General features: G+C 43.5%; 2 protein-coding genes across 3 annotated transcripts; both read left to right on the top strand.

The window, feature by feature from the left end:
- The first annotated feature begins 1,100 nt into the window (after window positions 1–1,100).
- Window positions 1,101–14,526, top strand: LOC100384052 (uncharacterized). Of its 2 annotated transcripts, none has more exons than XM_035959741.1 (24): window positions 1,101–1,586; window positions 2,452–2,561; window positions 2,885–3,050; window positions 3,178–3,272; window positions 3,365–3,437; window positions 3,521–3,662; window positions 4,187–4,347; window positions 4,524–4,648; window positions 4,734–4,833; window positions 5,075–5,171; window positions 5,330–5,381; window positions 5,772–5,873; window positions 5,955–6,101; window positions 6,181–6,352; window positions 6,588–6,833; window positions 6,997–7,151; window positions 7,720–7,848; window positions 7,962–8,079; window positions 8,213–8,408; window positions 8,605–8,716; window positions 8,790–8,944; window positions 11,981–13,424; window positions 13,505–13,699; window positions 13,825–14,526. In XM_035959741.1, the coding sequence occupies exons 1-24, from the start codon at window positions 1,412–1,414 to the stop codon at window positions 14,302–14,304; spliced, it is 4,947 nt and encodes a 1,648-aa protein (XP_035815634.1). In that variant the 5' UTR covers window positions 1,101–1,411; the 3' UTR covers window positions 14,305–14,526. The 2 variants fall into 2 exon arrangements, with proteins under 2 accessions (XP_035815634.1, NP_001353787.1); NM_001366858.1 differs by having other exon boundaries at window positions 1,374–1,586; window positions 3,172–3,272; window positions 13,825–14,524.
- Window positions 14,527–15,305: 779 nt separating this feature from the next.
- Window positions 15,306–16,170, top strand: LOC100284720 (uncharacterized). Its single transcript, NM_001157615.1, is given in 2 exon segments — window positions 15,306–15,492; window positions 15,568–16,170. Coding segments are annotated over 2 exon segments (303 nt in total). The 5' UTR covers window positions 15,306–15,389; the 3' UTR covers window positions 15,768–16,170.
- Window positions 16,171–16,748: the final 578 nt, after the last annotated feature.

The raw sequence follows: 16,748 nt of genomic DNA on the forward strand, positions 1-16,748 counted from the left end.
ACGGCACAAGCCCGATGGACAATGGGCCGAGCCTTGCTCAAGGCAGACTAAACTGTGTAGGCCACAAGCCACATAGCAGACCCAAGCATTTGGATAGGTATATCCATAACTAGTGTAATAGTGTTGCACTCGTGTAACTACACAATCAAGACGATAACTCGTGCAGATGGGGTTACTAGGAGAGGGACACCGACACAATTAGAGATGGCAACGGGTACAAACCCGCTGGGTTTTGCTATCCCAAACCCGTATCCGTGAAAAATATCTATGTCCATTAAAAAACCCGTACCTATGACGGGTTTAAAATTTTGCACAAACTCGTAACCATCGGGTTAGCGGGTATCCACGGGTTACCCGCGGGTTTTATCTCCAATATGCTTGCTCTTCTCATAATCAATAAGTATCGTAATGATTAATGAGGCCATTGTCCAAAATTTATGTGATAAACACCAAGCTAACGAGTTGGTATAAAAATTATTAGTAGAGAGAATAATACGTTGTATAATCAAGTGACCTTGCACTAAGTTATCCATCCACCACATCCATAACGCTAGTAAAAACTATAATAGCAACCAAATAACACTCTCACCAACTACTTATACATTCATCATTTGATAAAAATTATGAAGTAAATAGGGAGATAACAAGTTTGCTGTTCGTTTATAAAATAAAATGATAATGTGTACTAGGTTTGGTCGGGTTTAAAAAACTCACGAGTTCATGAGTTTGGTTACTGTAGGAACAAACCCGTACCCATGAACCTATCGGGTATAGATTTATGTCCATTAACAAACCCATGTGTATGAAAATTGACCCAAACTCGTACCCTCATGGGGTAAAAATCCATCAGGTTTCATGTTTCGGATACCCATTACCATCTTTAGACACAATCACTCATTATGGCGTCGCCGCCCTTCACGACCGCGAGGCTTTAAGTTATGAGGATACAAGCAGGGCCCATCTTCACCTTCTTCGCAAGCCGTTCTAGACTTTAGATGCTTATTGTAAAGGCTTTAAACATATTTAAACAACTACCACATTTAATCAAACTCTATATATATCTATATCATATACATAGAAACCATAACAATAACTGAACATGTGAAATGTGATATGAAGATGAAGGTAGCACATGATCAAAGCCATTGGTACATGATCCGACGGCTCAAGCAGAAATCTGTATATTTCCGCACCATTTCCAGTCGGTGCCTCCTGTCTCCCATCCCCAGATCCCATCGACTACGGATCCGCCTGCTCCTTCAGAACAGAGATCTGTACTCGAGAAGGTTGCTTCGCAGCAGACTGCTGAAGGCCGGTGGTCAGGCGGCCGGACGCAGGGTGGGGCGTGGGGGACAGGGAGGGTCTCCGGCCAGGCAAATTCGGCTCAGGGTGGCAGCCAAACAAGCCCCTGATGCCGGAGCAGTCTAGATCCGGCGCCCCGATGGAGTGGACGACGGTGCAGCACCTGGATCTCCGCCACTCCGGCGGCCGCCGCGGTGCCTCGGCCCGCCCTATGCAGCCGCACGCCGCTGCCTTCCGCTCCTCCCAGGCCATCGTCGCTGTGGCCATCGGCACCCACGTCGTCGGTGCGTTATCTCTTACGCCGCTTCGACTACCCAGTCACTGTAGCCTTGTAGTTGTAGATACTTGGGGTAAAGCTGAGGGTGCTTGTGGCACGGGTTGGTTGTACCAATGCTGATCTGGGGGACACTGATATCCGGTTGACTCGGGTGATGGAAACGAAGGAATTGAAGGGGAGTCAGATCTCCACTGCCTGGAAGTCTAGGTTTAAAGGGAGCTTGTGATCAACTTTGTAGGATTCCATTTTAGAACTATTGCATTTCATGAGTAATGTTCACATGTAGAGTAGATTACATGAACCGACAATAGCAGTTTGGTTAGTTTATGGATCAGTCCCATAGTTTGATCTGTACTTTCAATGATGATTTTGTTAGCCAAAGTTAAACACCTGGGTTTTGGTATGAAGTACCATGTAAGTGAATGCTATCTAGGTTACATCTCACTAGGTTTTATAATTCAGTTGTTTGTACTGTGTAGTGTGTACCCGTCGCAGATATATGTGGATAACTAAAAAACTTGTGGCTTAGAATGTTTACAAACATGGTATCATCATGACTAGTTGGTCGTAACCATGGTATCACATTTGCGCCCCTGCTGTCCTCAAATATTGAATGGTATTTAAGTAGTTTGTTTATTCATTCATTTAACCTTTATACTCTTTGTTGTGGAAATCACTTGACTTTCTGCTTTGTGATAACCAAAGTACCAAACCTTATTTCTATCAAAGATGGCAATTTAAATACAGTGTAAACGTTGTTACTACTAAAGTTTGTTGAAGAAATCAATGGATTTCTCTAGTTGATGTTTATCTTGTGTGGATACAATCATACAAATCCTTTGAGTTGTCTCAGTTTTCTCATGTGTTTGCAGAGTTCGATGCTCTGTCGGGAAGCAAGATAGCTTCTATTGACCTTGGTGCCCGTGTTGTTCGTATGGCATATAGCCCTACAACTAGTCATGTTGTCATTGCTATTCTTGAGGTATGTATTAGAGCTTCACTTGTTTTTTTTCTTCTGAAAAAGCATTTCCTTTTATTGCTAGAACCGAAGTGCCTTCAAAGTAAGGCAAATGCTTATGATACTGTTCACAGAAAATCATAAGAGTGACGATGCTTCGTTCTTGTTAGTAGGAAACTAGGCATACTTTTAGCACTTTTATCTAGTCATCTGCCATGCAGAGTGAATAATATTATTCTCTAGCAGCCTGAATGCATGCACTGCTATTGGCTAATGGCTGCGAGTTTTGCATCTTTTATTAATAGCTTGTTCAACTGTTGACCCCTTTGTTATCTCTTGTTCTGCAGGATGCTACAATCAGATCCTGTGATTTCGCCACGGAGCAGACACTTGTGCTGCATTCGCCTGAGAAAAAAACAGATCATGTTTCAATAGATACTGAAGTCCATCTTGCATTGACACCTCTTGAGCCTATTGTATTTTTTGGTTTCCACAAAAGAATGAGTGTAACAGGTTACTCTCTTAGCTTGGCAGGTTACCTTTTGTGTTTGCTTGGGAGGCTTAAAGTGATCCTCCATTTGGTTTTGTTTTTACAGGTTGTATTTCCACGTGTTAACCTCTTGTTTTGTTCTAGTTGTAGGGACTGTTGATGGAGGGAGACCGCCAACAAAAATAAAGACTGATCTTAAAAAACCCATTGTTAACCTGGCTTGCCATCCCCGCCTCCCTGTCTTGGTAAACAGCCATATCTTTACTTTTTTCTGTTTTTTGATTTTATGTTGTCATGTTTCTGCCTTTACGCATTTCTGACCAAGCTTATGATTTAGTATGTAGCTTATGCTGAAGGCTTGATACGCGCCTACAATATCCAGACATATGCTGTACACTATACCTTACAACGTAAGATGCGATGCTGTATTTTATATTCATATGTTTTTTTGTGATTTTCCACCCATCGGCTTCTTAATCGCACAATGTTTCAGTTGCTGTTGACAGTACAATTAAGCTAATTGGAGCTGGTGCTTTTGGGTTTCACCCGACCCTAGAGTGGATATTTGTTGGTGATAGAGGTGGTACTCTCCTGGCATGGGATGTATCAACTGAGAGGCCAAGTATGATTGGCATGTAAGTATCCTTATAGAGCGTTGAGAGTTGGAAAATATAACTATAGTGTCATGGGTGTGTTGCCCATTGTTTCTTTTCTTTCCAGTACTGCTTGCTACTTTCATCTCAGTGCTAATGAAATATTCATTATCTGCAAAGTCAAACACCAAGTTCTTCAAAGCACCAGTGAAACTAGAACAGTTCCTTAGGATATTGTCCACATTAGGACTTAGTTTTGAATATATGCTGCTCTGCCATATGTATTAGACACCCATCTGTGTTATGTTGAATTACATCCACATCTGATTTAGTGCATCTTTGCACATAGTGACATGAATTTTAACCTAAAAGTTCTAACATAATGCTTGCAGTTCCTTGGCATCAAATGGATATTGAAAAATTGCAACGATGTTTTTTTGTCTTAGTCAATCATCTGCATGCACCTTTCTTTGTTGGTGTCTCTCACCCTCTAATTACACTGTTTTCTGACATAGCCATCTTTCTGTCTATTTTCCATCTGAATTTTGCCTTTCACTTTTACTTAGTACACAGGCTGGTTCCCATCCTATCACATCTGTATCCTGGCTTCCTACACTGCGGCTGCTTGTTACTATTTCAAAGGATGGAGCACTCCAAGTGTGGAAGACACGAGTTATAATAAACCCTAACAGACAACCAATGGAAACTCATTTCTTTGAGCGTGCAGGTTATTTTTATTCTTACAATTCTTTGAGAAAATTGAGAATTTCTTTAGGCCTTAGCTATTTCCTCCTGTCCTCTCAAGCTGCCCTTCTTACTTTTAAGTTACATTTCAGGGTTTATTTACTCCTTTATTTTGTTTGAAAATGATTTCTGCATTAATTTTGCTTGTTAACATTGCAGCTGTTGAAACAATGGATATCACAAAAATACTAACTCTTCAAGGTGGAGAAGCAGTGTACCCATTACCCCGAATTAAAAATTTGGCAGTGCATCCCAAATTCAATTTGGCTGCAGTAATTTTTGCGGTTAGACCATGCTAACTATGAACCTAAATATTTTTGGTACTTAATGACAAGGGTTTCAGAAACACTTGACATATTCAATTTGTAGGATATGTCTGGGACAGAAGCTGCAAAGAACAAAGCTGCATACACAAGAGAAGGGAGGAGACAACTTTTTGCTCTTCTTCAGGGAGCTAGGGGATCAACTGGTAACCTTCCTTTTCCTTGAGTTATTTTCATGTTTACTTTAATGGGGCCCTCAGGGAAATGTGAACCTTGGTTCGTACAGGACAAAACAATACATCATATCATGCTACTTATGCAACACTGATCTAATGTCAATCCTTGGTTTACTTGCCACACCATACTTATGGTATATTTGGGTAAAAAATAGATGTTTCAAGCAGTCTGTGAATCCTAAGTACATCTTGGTTTACTCTGGTGCTACAGCTGCTGTTTTAAAGGAGAAACTATTAGCCTTGGGATCATCTGGAATATTAGCAGAGCATCAACTTCAGGCACAACTACAAGAGCAGCACTTGAAGGGGTAAAATTCAGTGCTACCTACATAGATCATAAAAACTTTTTATTTGTCTGAATTCAGTGTTTTGGGGGTTCAATAATGATTCTATGTAGCTATAATTTTTTATTGGTTTCATGTCATATTGATTGTTGTATTGATTTCACCTGTTTTCTTATTGTCAGCCAGAGCCAGCTGACTATTTCAGATGTTGCAAGGAAGGCATTCCTTCACAGTGTATGTGACAATTCTCTTGACAGTGGCTTCATAGTACTTTTTGCCAGTTTTCTTTAGTAGCTCAACCTGAACTGTTACTGCTTCCACACATTTATTGTACCTGTCTAGGTTACAAAATGATGTAAGACCTATTTCTGTTTCCTGTAGTCTCAGTGCTGCAGAAAACAAATAAATTAGGAATGCTTGACAATGAGGCCTTCCAAAGAATCTTGTGCATACTTTAGTGCTGCCATCCTGCCATGTCACCCGTGTTGCCACATTCAAGCACAGGCTTTCCTAATGTGGTTTGCACTGAGTCGAGTCCTTATCCATTGGTTGATTCTACTAGCTTAGTCAACAATTGTGTTTGTAGACCATTTCTATTTTCTTATATATATATTATCTGTGCAGCATTTCATGGAAGGGCATGCTCAAAGCGGTCCAATCCCTCGCCTACCTCTTGTTACAATTTCAGATTCTAGCAACCTTTTGCGAGATGTTCCTGTTTGTCAGGTAACCGTTAGAGTAATTTATTTTTTTATTTACTTGCTCTCTTTTTGTTCTCTAAACAATTAGTTGATTTTGCAACTCCAGCCATTCCATCTAGAGCTGAATTTCTTCAACAAGGAAACCCGTGTTGTTCAGTATCCAGTTAGAGCTTTCTATTTGGATGGATTTAACCTGATGGCCCATAACTTATCATCTGGGGCTGACAATCTCTATAAGAAGCTTTACTCAACGGTATTCTCTGTCCATCTGAACAATGTTTTCTTGTTTGTTACCTTTTATTTGTACTCTAATTCTCATGTAACATCCTCAGATTCCTTCGAATGTGGAATGCCATCCCACGAATATGTCATACAGCCCAAAACAGCATTTATTTCTTGTCGTGTTTGAATTAAGTGGTACAAATGGAGTGGTACATGAAGTTGTTCTTTACTGGGAGCAGACTGATCTACAGACAGTGAACAGCAAAGGAAGTTCCATAAGAGGTTTCTCTCTTTGGAATGAATCTTACTTACCTATCTCACTGAGACCTTAAGTATTTCTACTCTCCATTCCAAATTATGTGATGTTTTGGCTTTTTTATATTCATGGCTGCTATGTACACTATGTCTAGATGCATAATAAAAATAATGTATCAAGAAAAGCCAAAGCATATTATAATTTGGAATGGGGGAGTACCTGACTTTCTGACACATTATGTGGCATGTGGTTCTTTATTAGGTCGAGATGCTGCTTTTTTGGGCCCAGATGATAATCAATATGCTATTCTGGAGGAAGATAGAACTGGTCTGAATCTCTTTAGTCTCAAAGCTGTAGCTACAAAGGAAGCTCTTGAAAATAATGCTGCTGTGCTTGAAGAAAACACTTTTGCTGATAATGCTGCTAGTGCTACCTCAACGGAACGTCAAGGTCCTCTACAGTTTACTTTTGAATCAGAGGTTGATCGCATATTTTCTTCTCCTCTAGGTAGGCTGATTGGACTGTTTTCCACTCATCCTTCTTCCAACTCTTGTCTCCCTCGTTTTCATCAAAGTAAAAAAAGAGAAAGAATGCTAGGGTTGCTTTGTTTGGAAATTTATTGATATGTAACTCTGGAGAATAATTACTGATGCATTGTTCTGTCCTACAGAATCAACCTTGTTGTATGTTATTTCTGGAAAGCATATTGGACTTGCGAAGCTTCTGCAGGGATATAGGCTGTCTGCAGACAACGGGCTATCCATTACAACAAAAACTGATGGGAAGAAGTTTATTAAGTTGAAACCAAATGAGACTGTTCTTCAGGTGTTTAATCTTTGCTAATTTTTTCCTTAAGGACTATTCCGATCTTTGAATATTATTCACCGATAATGCTTGATCATGGTCTCATGGGTCCAAATATTTTCTTTTGAAGATGGTTAGTCCTTGGAGTTTAGTTTGAAATTTATAACCCAAATAGGAACAATAATTTGATTTTCTGAGGCAAGCAACTTCTGAATGTTTACATATTGAACTTGTATATAGGTCTCTCTTGCATTCGTGTGCTGTTGAAGTGTTGATGCTCGCTTTGGTTGGGTAGAAAAAAACACATTCTTTCACTTATAAGGCTAGAACTGTGCTATTAGAATGAGGAGCTACAGCTTTTTAAATGAAGGCATGTGTATTCCAGCCTCTGCATGAGACATGCGCCCATCACTTATTATTACATGTGTTGGATGTATATGCTATACACTATTTTAAAAACCCTATAGAAAGTATTTTGCTCTTAAATTCATGTAACTAGTAATCGAAAATTTGTTTCACCACCAAAATCATAGGTGCAGCTAGTTACTAAACTGGTAGTTGTCTGTAATCAATTTTGTTATCTATGCAGGCCCACTGGCAAACAACCCTAAGAGGTCCTGTGGTAGGAATATTGACAAATCAGAGGGTGCTAATTGCTTCTGCTGATCTTGATATACTATCAAGCAGCTCAACAAAGTTTGATCGTGGTCTCCCATCAATATCCTTTTATCTTAGTCTTGCATATACCCCCCTCCTTATCGTGTTATGCAATCACACTTGTTATCTGTTCTAAATAACCATTTCTTTGGTGAGCACTTAACCATTTTATACTATCGGTCAATGTTGTGGGTTGGACCAGCACTTATCTTCTCAAGCGCAACTGCAATAAGTATGCTTGGGTGGGACAACAAAGTCCGATCAATCCTCTCCACTAGCTTCCCTCGCTCAGGTAAGATCCATTTAAGTTACTATACAATACAACTCTGTGACACTTCCTCCTGCTGGCATGCTATCAATATGTTACAATTTTGTCTTCTTGCCCAGTCTGTGCTGAACTAAACCATATTCCTGTGCATCTTCAGTATTACTTGGTGCATTGAATGACCGCCTACTGCTTGTAAATCCGACGGATATAAACCCAAGACAGAAAAAGGGAGTGGAAATAAGGGCCTGTTTAGTTGGGCTTCTTGAACCTCTTCTCATTGGATTTGCTACCATGCAGCAACACTTCGAGCAAAAACTTGATCTTTCAGAAGTCCTGTACCAAATAACCTCGAGGTATTTTTTTTCTGGACTTGTGTTGTCCACTTTTTTGTAGGCTTGTTAATTGCTCTGGTTGATTTTTAGCACAGAGGCTATGTGATTGTTAATGTTTTATGTTAATATCTGGTTAGTGAATTTTTTTGTAGTTTTTGTATTAGCTGGTTCTCCATGTTCTGATTACGTTGTATCTCTTGGTACTTGTTTCTTGCAGGTTTGATAGTTTACGGATCACTCCAAGGTCATTGGACATATTAACTAAAGGACCTCCTGTTTGTGGAGACCTTGCTGTATCATTATCTCAAGCAGGACCTCAGTTTACCCAAGTGAGCTTGTTCTTTGCTCTTATTGATAGCTTCTTTTTCGCCTGAGCTAATGCATCTTCCCTAATTGTTTTAGATCATGCGCTGCAATTATGCAATCAAAGCTCTCCGGTTCTCTACTGCGCTGTCAATTTTGAAAGATGAGTTCCTGCGCTCCAGAGATTATCCTCAATGCCCTCCCACTTCTCATCTGTTCCAGCGTTTCCGAGAATTGGGATATGCATGTATAAAGTATGTTCACTAGCATATTTGCCTGATCATGATTTTCGTCTCTACTGTGGCTAAATTGCAATCATTCACAACTTTTATCTAGTATAGCGTAATGGTTAAGACTTCTGAGTAGCACCTTTAGGTCCTAGGTTCGATCCCCTTGGGGGCGAATTTTGGGCTTGGCTAAAAAATTCCCTCGCTGTGCCCCGCCCGCTCCCAGGTTACGTCCTACGCGCCACCCTCCGGCTGAGCCGTTGCAGAGTGGGCGGCGATGGCCTGCTAGTGATGGGGGGTCAGGGTTCGGGGATTTTTTCGACCGGGACCATATTTCGGTCTCTTCTTAATATAATACCGGGACGGCGGTATTTCCCTCCCTGGCCGAGTTTTTTTATCCATTATATACTCTCTGCCCCAAATAGAATGTAGTTGTAGGGTTGGAATTAGTCAAAACTTTTTTTTAACTTTGACCAAGTTTATAAAATATAATATCAATATTTATTTTTTCAAATAGGTTTACTATAAAATATATTTTATAGTTAGTCTACTGATACTTTTTTGGCATCATCAATATTAGTATTTTATTGTATAAATTTAGTCAAATTTAAATTTGTTTGACTCAGGAATTGAGAATTGCATTCTTTTTGGGATGAAGGGAGTACCATTTTTCATATCGATAAATATCTCAAGTACTTTGAAGATAGTTCAATCTTTGTTTTTGTTACATCTTATTATCGACAAACATTCTTTTTGGGCTTGGTGTTTATGGCTTCATCGTAATAAGACGGTTTTTGATGGTGTCAGACCTTCCATTCATGGAATAAAAACAGTTTTTTTGGATGAGTTTGACTGTTTGAGTGTTGGAGGCTTGCCGGTGCTAGACATCTTGAGGCTTTGGGTCCTGGTGCTGCAATTTTTAGGTCAAGGGTTCTTTTGGGTGATTAGTGAAGAGCAGTTGTGTGTGTGGTCTGCTGGCACTTTTTGCTGTTCTTCTTTTGCGTACTGCTGTTTTCATGCGCAGAAGGAGGCTGCAGTTCTGTGCGCAGCAGGAATTGGTGGTCTTGTGTTTTGCCTATTTTGGCATTGTACTTTGGTCCATTTTGGACTGTTTTTTTCTCTTAATTTAATGATGCGCAGCTCTCCCGCGCGTTCACGAAAAAAAAACATCTTATTATAACCAATTCCCAAATACTTTATAGATTTGAACGTTGAGACATGCCCTAAAGTTTTGAATTTTCACAGTGAGTGGCGAGGAAACACTCCCAAAATATAACAGGCAATGCCCATCCACTGAATACTTTCAGAGCCTTTCATAAATATACCGCGTTATTCTCATGTTTCTTTGCTCCAGACAGAATCCATAATCCACGCTAGTTAATTTTTAAAGATGTTCCATGATGGGCTAGTGTAGATACTCATCTAGCGAAATTTCTGGTGTGAAGAATTTGCAGAACTAGCTGTATAGAATTTTAGTTTATTAAATACTCCATTACAAATGATAAGACATTTTGATTTTTCTAGATGCATTGCTTTTATCATGTATTCAGACATAGTGTAAATCTAAGTCCATAGCAAAATCTACGTATCTAGAAATGCTAAACCGTCTTATAATTTGGAATAGAGGGAGTATAAAACCAATCTGTTCTGTATGTTGATGTTTTAGATACCTATCCGACCGTTATTGGAGCCTTCTACTGATGAATATTAATAACAGGAGTAATTAATAATTTAATATAATAATAAAGTTAATAATTGTTGCTATCATAGTTTTCAGATCGCTTGATCGAAGCCATTGGGCGATCAGGCGATTAGTCGCGATTAGGCGTCGATCAGGGCGATTAGTCGCCCCTGATCGACCCTAATCGCCCCCTGGTTATATATAGACATATAGTCATATATAACACTATATATAGATATATACTTATATATAGTATAGAGGCTTTCAGCAGTATAAATGCTTAAATAGTCCATAACAGCACAACAATATCAATATTCAATTTCAATACTGTTAGACAGTGTGTGTGTGAGTGTGTGTGGGCCGGCACCACTGTTGGGTTGCTCAGCTGCTGTTAATGACAGATAAGCTCCATATCCTTTGGACTGGGCGACCTTTGGTCTACCCAGGCCGCATCTGAAGGGACTGGCCAACTGGGCGTCCTTTGGCCTCCCTAGACAACATTTAAGCCTAAAATGGCTTTTGGACTGCCAGGCTTATCGGCTGATCGCCCAACACGGCGATTAATCGCTATAAATCGCGATTAGGTGGATGATAAGGGCGATCAGCTACCCTGATCGAATTGCTACCTCTTATCAAGCACTAACAACCGATCAGACCGACTAATCGCGATAAGTTGGACGATATGTAATCAGTGGTTGCTATTATTAATACCTGTTTATACTTATAAATAGTTTTCTGTTTTCCCTCTGTGTGTTCTTCCTGGTTTTGAGGTCTAGCCTACATGGACTTGTCTGGAACTAAAATGCTTTGTTAGTGTTGTCTATGTGAAAGGGCCTCTAGCTGAGTTGATTAGAGTTTGAGTAGCACTCCTCATGTCCTGCATTTGACTCCCGTGGGAGCGAATTTTAGGTCGGAGTTCAAAAAAACCCCAGCCTTGGCTGCAGTCGTTTTCACATGGGCTGCAGTCGTTTCCACATGGGTGGGGCAGGGGTTCGGTGCTCGCCTGCTGGGGGGGCTGTCTTACCCCCTAGGTCTAGTTTTTTTTTTGGTTAGTGCTGTCTGCCAATGACAAACAAAAAAGGGCAGATCCAGTGCTAGAGGCTCCCACATGAATGGGATATGGGAAAGGGATAAACCGAGGCAAGATTTTCTCCTGCAAATACGGAGACACTGCTTCGAACTCATGACCTGGTGATTCAGTGAGACAGCTCTTACAATGACTAAATGATTTCTTTTTTTCTTCCATTGATATAATTCAACTCTTTACTGCTCTGTACAATTTACTTGTCTTATTTCTGTTACTTCTAGTATCTTTGATGTTATTTTTAAAAGAGATATGCCCTTATAAGAATTAAAGCGTAACATTCGATAAATATTTCCAGGTATGGTCAGTTTGACAGTGCAAAAGAAACTTTTGAGGTTATTACAGATCACGAGAGCATGCTGGATCTATTTATTTGTCACCTGAACCCAAGTGCATTGCGACGCCTTGCACAAAAGTTAGAGGAATCTGCTACAGATTCTGAGCTGAGGCGATACCTTGAGAGAATATTAAGAGTTCGTTCGACTGGATGGACACAGGGTGTATTCGCCAATTTTGCTGCTGAAAGTATGGTTCCTAAAGGCCCTGAATGGGCAGGAGGAAACTGGGAGATCAAAACACCTACCAACATTAAGAATATACCTCAGTGGGAGCTTGCAGGAGAAGTCATGCCTTATATGAAGACAACTGATGCTGGTATCCCATCTGTTGTTGCAGATCATATTGGTGTGTACCTGGGTGTGATGAAAGGAAGGGGTAATGTTGTGGAAGTAAGTGAAAAGAGTTTGGTTAAAGCTATAGCTGCAGCTAGCAGTGAGAACACACAGCCGGTGTCTTCTGCATCAGCAGAGAAAAGTAAGGCAATTCCTCGTGGTGATTCGGTTGGTGATACTTTGGCAAGGCAACTGGGAGTCCAGATTGCATCTTCTGATGAACAGGCAAAAGCTGCCGAGGACTTCAAGAAGACTTTATATGGTGTTGTTGATGATGGAAGTAGTGATGAAGACGAGTCAACCTCAAAGACTAAAAAGATACATATAAGGATACGTGATAAACCGGCTGCACCTACTGTAGATGTCAACAAATTGAAAGAAGCCACTAAACAGCTAGGCTTGGGTCCTCCGCTGAGTAGGACAAGGTCATTATCAGGGACACCTCAAGACTTCAATCAGGCTCCTACACAACCAGGAGGTCCAGCCGCAGCTGTTTCCCCAGCAATGCCAAATTCTGCGATTGATTTATTTGGAACAAATACTTTAGTGCAGCCGCAAGCACCCTCTAGTTCCACAGGTCCTGTTATTGCAGGCATGGGAGTGACGGCTGGGCCGATCCCTGAGGACTTCTTCCAGAACACTATTCCATCGCATCAACTTGCGGCTCAACTACCTCCTCCTGGAATAGTCCTGTCACGGATGGCTCAACCCGCTCCTGGCATTGAACAAGGCCGACCAGTACCTAATCAAATGATGGCTAATGTTGGTCTTCCAGATGATGGGGTGCCACCACAAGCACCACCGCAGCAGTCCCAGTTTCCTCCGCAGCAGTCCCAGTTTCCTCAGCAACCAGGCATTCCTATGGATTCTATTGGCCTGCCTGATGGTGGTGTCCCCCCACAGAGTCAGCCACTTCCTTCACAAGGCCAGTTTCTTCCTTCACAGGCACAGGGCTTTCAACTTGGTATTCCTGCTCCATCACAACCAATTGATCTCAGCGCTCTCGAGGGTCCTGGAGCGGCGAAGCAAGCTGCTCGCCCTCCAGCACCTACTGCTGTGCGGCCTGGCCAGGTACTGTGTATTTCCTGAAGAGATCTGATGGGTCTGGACTGCTTTCCTAGTTTCCTAGACACCGTATTCCATTGTTACAGGTACCACGCGGGGCCCCTGCTGCAGAATGCTACAAGATGGCTCTTGCTCATCTTGAGCAGAATCAGCTTACCGATGCACTATCTTGTTTGGACGAAGCATTCTTAGCCCTTGCAAAGGACCAGTCACGTGAAGCCGACATCAAAGCGCAGGCCACCATTTGTGCTCAGTACAAGATCGCAGTTGCTCTGCTGCAGGTAAAATTTGTTTTGTCAACTGCATCCAGCGAGGAATACGTCTGTGGTTAAGACCAACTCGCAAGTCGTTCACCTCTAACCGTTGAGATTCTTGCCTGAGCTTAGCATCCTTTGTTTCCGCGCAGGAAATTGCTCGTCTGCAAAGGGTTCAAGGAGCTGGTGCTCTCAGTGCGAAGGAGGAAATGGCCAGGCTATCTCGGCACCTTGCTTCCCTGCCCATCCAGGCCAAGCACAGGATCAACTGCATCAGGACCGCCATCAAGCGGAACATGGAGGTCCAGAACTACGCCTACGCCAAGCAGATGCTGGACCTCCTCTACTCCAAGGCGCCCCCGACGAAGCAGGACGAGCTCAAGAGCCTGATCGACATGTGCGTCCAGAGGGGCCTGACGAACAAATCCATCGACCCGTTCGAGGACCCCTCGCAGTTCTGCTCCGTGACCCTCAGCCGGCTGTCGACCATCGGCCACGACGTGTGCGACCTCTGCGGCGCCAAGTTCTCGGCGCTCTCCGCACCCGGTTGCGTCATCTGTGGCATGGGGAGCATCAAGAGATCCGACGCCCTCGCTGGTGGGCCTGGACCCGTGCCGTCACCTTTCGGCTGAAGGTCGAGTCTGCTCCTTTCGTCCTCCATCGGTCCTGATATTGTATCTATAGTGTTCAGTTTGCGTTCATTACATTCGATTCGTTGCAGCTTGTATTGTATGTAGCCTTTTTGACGTGTAGCACGCTTGGTGTTGAGAGCAATGTACACCTGTACTGTTGGGTTGGTTGTGATTATACACGCGGTTTTTTTTGGAGCTAGCAATGTAAGGTGCATGTGCATATCTGAGACGCGAACGTCGACGTGAAACGTTCTAGTCTCCATAGTTGGTAAATACAGTTACTGCAGAAACTCGCATCTATACGATAATAACAGTGATAGAGAGACCTAAGGGATTAATTGAATGGATTTAAATCTCTATCAAGTCAAAATTTACTTAATTTTTTAATGCCATTCAATCTATATGGATTGAATGGAAATAACGGAAAGGCCCTACGTAGATCCAGCCGTGGATTCCAGTTGGAACGTACTGTAGTAGTAGTAGACAGTAAAACAGTCATACTGAACGGGGTATCACGGGGCATATAACTTTATCGGTGTCTGTGCTGCCGGCGTATCTGCGAGGCCGCGGGCGTGAGTGCGTGACCGCCCACGCGCGCGAACCCCGCTTACCGCCAGCGCGGCCTGGAGCGTCACGGGTTCTGGGATGAACCAGGGACGGGGGCCCCGGCCCCCGGGTCTGCTGGATGAAGTAACGACCGTTTTATCCTAGTACTTGACGTGCAGTACATCACGCACCCACATGAAGCAGAAGCAGAACCAGATACGGCTTGCTGCTGCGCGCCGCGGCCCAGGACGGCCGTGTCCCCTTCTCGGCGGACATTAATTGCGGCATCGTCCTACGCAGGGACCGTACAGTCACGTCGGCTAACCGCGCGACACGTCGGTCGCTCTCCAGAGGCTTCCAGACCCCAGTCGGGTCGGGGGCCGTGGCGTCTGTGTGACTGTCTGTGTGTGTGGGGGTGGGGCGGTGCTGTGCTATGAATACAAAGCAGTCCGGGCACGAGCGGGCGGCACTCCTCTCCCTCCCTCACTCACTAAGCCAAAGCTGACAGCAGCATACAAGCACCAGCAGAGCTCTTGCCGATGGCGGTGGCCAAGCCCCCGCTTCAGACGGCCGCGGTCCTCCTCCTCCTCCTCCTGGTCGTCGCGGCCGCGTCGTGGCTCCAGACCGTCGACGCCGCTTCAGGTACGTACTACTACCTAGTAGTACCTAGCTAGGCGGTCGCCGGCCGTGTCTGACGCCGGCGCATATATGCTGCAGGGTTCTGCTCGAGCAAGTGCAGCGTCCGGTGCGGGCGGGCGGCGAGCGCGCGGGCGCGGGGCGCGTGCATGAGGTCCTGCGGCCTCTGCTGCGAGGAGTGCAACTGCGTGCCCACGCGGCCGCCGCGCGACGTCAACGAGTGCCCCTGCTACCGCGACATGCTCACCGCCGGCCCCAGGAAGAGGCCCAAGTGCCCCTGAGGCCGGCTCACACACGGCGCAACCCAAGACACGTGCTCCATGGGACTGCCACTGCTTTGCCTGCAACTGCGATCCGATCCATGCTGATGGGCCAGGCAACCTGTTATGCTATCCCTACCCTACTACTACGTATTTGTGTACGTACGTATCTTTGTATGCATCGCGCGTCCGTGTGATCTATAATATATAATCTGCTACCAGGTCCCGTCAGATGTACTGTTAGTGATAAGCTGAGCGACTAGAGAGGTACTGAATCCTCAGTAGTTGGTAGAACGGGCTGTTCCTCGGGACAGTGTGTGTCATGGTTAGGCTGCCTGTACTAATTAATGTACATGAACTATTGTGCTATATATATATATTGTCATAAACGCATTACGCATGTATGTAAAATACCAATTTTTTTTACCTTTTGACGGTTCCATTCCACCGTCGCCTTGCGTAAGCAGCAAGGGATAATGATGCTGGTGGATAAAACTTATCTGCCAGAGGCAAATAACACGCTATAAACCTCCGACGCGGAGCCAGCCAGTAGCCAGTCACCTCCTTCACCGCGCTCGCCCTTCTTTATAACACACAAGGTGTGTATACGTGGCCGTGGGGTGGTGCAGATGGGATTAGCCATTTCGAAGATAATCCAATGAAGAGCATTCTAAGGGGAAGGGATGCATGGGATATTTGTAACGCACCTTGTACGTTTATGTTTCTCTGTATTTCTGTAGGATGTTGGAGAAGCTATTTGGTAGCTAACTCGATCTATTTATTTATGCTGAAAGTTCTACCAGCATCCAATCCGTAGCTCTGTAAGAAGAACCGTTGCAGATACTCTTAGCGGGTCACTACGGGCAGCACTAACATGCACGCACCCACAAGAATAGGTACGGCTGGCTGCTGCCTCCTCGGCCCACAATGGCCGTGTCCCTTCTCGACAGACATTAAGGCTATCTTTAGCAGATCTCTTATCACATTTCCTATTTTATCTTT

The sequence above is a fragment of the Zea mays genome, chromosome 1, assembly GCF_902167145.1.
Source record: "Zea mays cultivar B73 chromosome 1, Zm-B73-REFERENCE-NAM-5.0, whole genome shotgun sequence".
NCBI lineage: Eukaryota > Viridiplantae > Streptophyta > Magnoliopsida > Poales > Poaceae > Zea > Zea mays.

What these genes read in the sequence shown, in the direction of transcription:
- LOC100384052 (NM_001366858.1), top strand. Translation starts at nt 1,412, where the DNA reads ATGCCGGAGCAGTCTAGATCCGGCGCCCCGATGGAGTGGACGACGGTG. An exon ending in GGGAGCTAGGGGATCAACTG is followed by an intron (nt 4,834 to 5,074) that starts GTAACCTTCCTT and finishes CTGGTGCTACAG; the next exon opens with CTGCTGTTTTAAAGGAGAAA. An exon ending in TCGCAGTTGCTCTGCTGCAG is followed by an intron (nt 13,700 to 13,824) that starts GTAAAATTTGTT and finishes GTTTCCGCGCAG; the next exon opens with GAAATTGCTCGTCTGCAAAG.